General features: G+C 36.1%; 1 protein-coding gene across 1 annotated transcript; it reads right to left on the reverse strand.

The window, feature by feature from the left end:
* Positions 1–500: 500 nt before the first annotated feature.
* LOC107898467 (BTB/POZ domain-containing protein At5g03250) lies at positions 501–3,214 on the reverse strand. The gene is made up of 3 exons (XM_016823932.2): positions 3,032–3,214; positions 2,527–2,596; positions 501–2,414 (listed from the first exon to the last, which is right to left on the reverse strand). The coding sequence occupies exons 1-3, from the start codon at positions 3,088–3,090 to the stop codon at positions 678–680; spliced, it is 1,866 nt and encodes a 621-aa protein (XP_016679421.2). The 5' UTR covers positions 3,091–3,214; the 3' UTR covers positions 501–677.
* Between the last annotated feature and the right edge of the window lie 1,122 nt (positions 3,215–4,336).

Consider the following 4,336-nt stretch of genomic DNA (forward strand, 5'->3'; position numbering starts at 1 on the left):
ATAAAAAAACTTAAAATTTATATAAATATATAAAAGAATTAAAAACTTGCCCATATGCATTTGAATCTAGACAACCTTCTAACTAAGTTCATTCTTGTTATAATTTTTTTCTTTTACGTTTTCTATTAATTTATATATTTATTTTTTAAAAAATAATTTTTTTAATTTCAAAATAATAATATAAATAACTTGATATTTTATAAAAAAAAACCAAAAAAATTATATAAACTAACTAAGAAATACACAAGGAATGAATCTAGACAAAAGGATGTCCTGATTTAGATGTATCAGGACAATAACGTGTCCAGGTTCATTCTTGATGTGAAAATTTTTTTTTATCAATTTATATATTTTTAAAGATTTTTTAAATTTTTTAATTTATGTCGGGTATGTTTCATATTGAGAGATTACTATCCATATCAAATTAACTATCAATATGATGTCAACATAAACTAAAGATGTGCAAAAATACCACCTTAAATAACATAATATAAATTAAGTGCTAATTAAATTCGAAAATAAATTTAAATGCGAACTACCTACCGAAGTAAAATTATATGTTAACCCAATTGGTAAAAGAAATTACATAAAAAAACCATTATTTAATCCACAGATAAATAGAATCAAGTTTTTTTGTTGCATTAACATGGCAGGAAAAAACAGAACAAGTTCTGGGATCAATTGACCTTCACAGTTTCAGGAGGAACCACCTCAATTTTTTCACAGTTTTGCTGTCTGTTCCCGGATGATGGGGCGACTGCTCTTAGTTTCGAAGCCTTCGATCCTTTTGGGCAACAAGAATTCGATTTCCTATTGAAACCCAACCTTCTGGTGAAATTCCTCCAACTCCTTTTCGTCTTCATCAGCTTCTGGATCTCCTCTTTCATGCTCGAACAATCCTTTTCAAGCTCTGAAACTCGTTGCTTCACATCATCATCGCCACCATTATCACGCTGTTGTTGTGCTGCTGCCGAGTTTATTTGATTTTGTGAGTTTTCAAGATTGTCAGAGACGAAGAACCAGCCCGAAATTGACGTACGAAGCCGTAGTTGTTCGAAGAAGATGACTTGAACGATTACCCTAAGAGGTAACCTCTCATTTTGGGCTGCATGAGTGCTCGCTTCCAATGACAGCTTTTGGCAGTTCATTAGTCTGCAAAGCTGCTCTCTTTCACCGTCTGCAATCCAATGATGTGTCTTCATGTACACATCAATGGCATGATAGAGTCCATCATCAACAGGTCTTGCGTAATCAGGGATTGTAGCAGCCAGTGCTTCGAACTTAGGAAGCTTGAAATTAACATCTGATGCAACTTCTGCTAAAAATCCATCTATTAAAGTGGCCACCATCGTAATCGGTGTCAACGAATCCGGTGATCCCTTTATTATTTGCCCCTCCTCCGCTATGCCAGGAGGAGTTGCTAATGCTGCAGCCTGCTGTACTAACATGAAATGATCGAGAATCCGCTGAACACAGTCGACGTCATAAAGCGTCTCCGAGTACCCCATATTCGGTATTAGCAAGTCCAGGAGTGAAGCTTGATCTAACTGAGCTCCCACCCTCATCTCCAGATTCTCTCTGCATGATGGACTTGTATGTAACACCATTGCTGTACGAAGCAACCTAATGAGAAACTTGGTGGATGCGACTCCCTTCTTATTAGGAAGTAACCCTACAATCTCTTCTAAGAGTGCCCTTTGATCTGCTTCGCAAGTATTCGGCATGTTGGTCACGGTACTGTTCACATCATCGAAGCTTGATTGTCGATTCATCAAGGGGAGGTACCTCCTAGCATAGTGCACGACTGATGCAGCAATTGTTTCAGGCCTTAAACCTCTTGATTCAATGGCTAAAATCAGTCTTTTATATAATGGTAAACTAAGGAATGATACATCTTGGTACCACCAATCCTCGCCTGTATGTTGCGTCTTGGTCGCAGTCGATATTCCATTCCATAAGCCTGAATCTTCGGGACTTGGCCTGGTTTCGCGTCCCCACGAAGTCGTGCTGAATAAGCTCGGATCCGCGCTAGCCTTGGTTGCCAACGATTCGATGCATCTAGAGACAATGTGAAGCTCTTCAGCTTGTGGCATAACTTCTTCACATGCTTCAAGAGCTCTGACTGAATCTGACCAATTCCCCAGCACTTCATTGAGGAAAGCTTCTGCCTGCATTACAAGATTTCCATCTCCATAATCTTCTGTCATTCGAAGGTACTCGGCTGCACATCGGACGCTGACTATGTTATACGCGGTGAGTTCCATACGAACACCATAGCAGAACTTAGATATAAGCTCGAAGGCTTTAGCTCCGCCGGGTATATCATCAAGTCTCAAATTTAAACTTGATCCTTCCCCATTGCTATACTCTTCAATAAGCTTCTCTAGTAGCCCACTTCTTGAAAGCAATGGAAACTGCAATAAATACCCAAAATGAGACGCACTATATTATTCACTTAAAACTCCGTTGTTCTAAAAGGTGATTACAAACACTTGCAGATTCATTTAACTGAAATTAATAACACACCTTGTGGAGATTGAAAGACATTTCTCCAATGTTAATGCAAATGTCGCTTGGAAGTCCAGATGTGCAAACCCTAAAATGGAAAGAACCCTAATTGAGATCCTAGAATCTGAATTATATACATAAGGAGGAATAAGTGGCTATATCATGTAATAGTTGAATTGTTGTTTGCATAATCCACCATTTTTGCAGCTCAAAAGGTCTTTGAGATTTAAAGTACTTCATCTTATAGGGGTGTAGACAAGTTTACACAACATTCTAGTTATAAAAATTAGAAACGAAAAAAAAAACGTCTGATACAAGCCAGAACCTCTAGAAAGTTGTAACATACCCCCATTTTATCACCAAATTTAAGCATAATCGTGGGGTTGTCTTTTCAAAAACTTCAGAATTTGATAAAGCTTAGAATTTATATCTAACTTAAAATCGAAAACGCTTTGTATTGTACTTGTAGTATTCAACGAATTCAAAAAACATAAACAACCCCTTTCCCATATAATATACTCACCAAGTATGACCTTCACGATGAAATATTTCAGACTTAGAACCCAGCCTCAAGAATGCCATTTATTTACTTTAATGAAATGTGATTATGAATTTACATAAACGATTAGCAGAGAGAACATGATAGAAATGAAAAGAAAAGGCTTATGAAAACGGAAGAGACCAAAAATATTAAAAATAATAAGAAGAATGATGAAAAGAAAAAAGATAGCGAGTCTAAAGCAATGAAGTTAAGGGAAGTGGTTTCCACTTTGACTGTGATTGGATCTCCTTTATTTTCTCATACGTTGGAATTCACTTTTTTTTATAACCCTTTCTTACTTTGTAATAGAAGTGATCATGGGCCGGGCCGGGCTGGGTTTGGACTGGGCCTAGATAAAATTTAGGCCCAGTTTCTAGACCCAGGCTTAGGCCCGGCCCAAAATATGAGCCTAAAAATTTGTCCAAGCTTGGCTCGAGAGAAAATTGTTAAGCCCGAGCTCAGCCCAGCCCATATTAAATATATATAATATATATTTGATTAAAAATAAAAAATATATTTAATACATAATTCGGGCCAAGCACGGGCCAAAAAAGTTTTATCCGAGTCCGGCCCGTTTTCTAAACGGGCCTCATTTTTTTGCCCAAACTCATATTTCGGGCCTATATTTTTACCTGAACCCTCCCATTTTTCGGACGGGCCATCGGATCGGGCCAGGTAGCCCAACCTATAATCACCTCTACTTTGCAACCTCTCACATTTATTTTACATGTTAACAAAAATATTTTTCTTACAATATTTCAACACCCTCAATTCTTTGAATCTTCAACACACTTGTTTCCAATTTCCATATGTATTGCCTAATATAGGAGTAAAAGTATGATAGAGGTCACTCAAATTTCATTTCACTCCCTCTATTCAAAAACTAAGCAAATTAGTCTCTATACATTAGATCAAAGAGTAAACTAGTCATCCAGTTAAAATTTTTATTCATTTATGCTATTAAAAATTGGTCTCTGTACATTAGCATAGTTACATGTGGCATGTGACATGTCATTGTCTAATTATTTCATCAATCACACTAGTTTTTAACGGTACGAATGAATGAAATTATTAATAGAAAGGACCTGTAATGACCCGATTTTAAGTGATGTCGAAAAATACGATTTTGGAACCTCATTTTTGTAAACCGAGTTCATAAAGGTAAAATAGGAATATTTATGAAGATAATATGAAATATATTAAAGATCGATTAAGTAATTTAATCGAGAAAATCGTTAATTAAAGCTTAGGACTAAATTGTGAAAATTCAATCACTATTAAATTTTA

This window comes from Gossypium hirsutum, chromosome D04 (assembly GCF_007990345.1).
Source record: "Gossypium hirsutum isolate 1008001.06 chromosome D04, Gossypium_hirsutum_v2.1, whole genome shotgun sequence".
NCBI classification, from domain to species: Eukaryota; Viridiplantae; Streptophyta; class Magnoliopsida; order Malvales; family Malvaceae; genus Gossypium; species Gossypium hirsutum.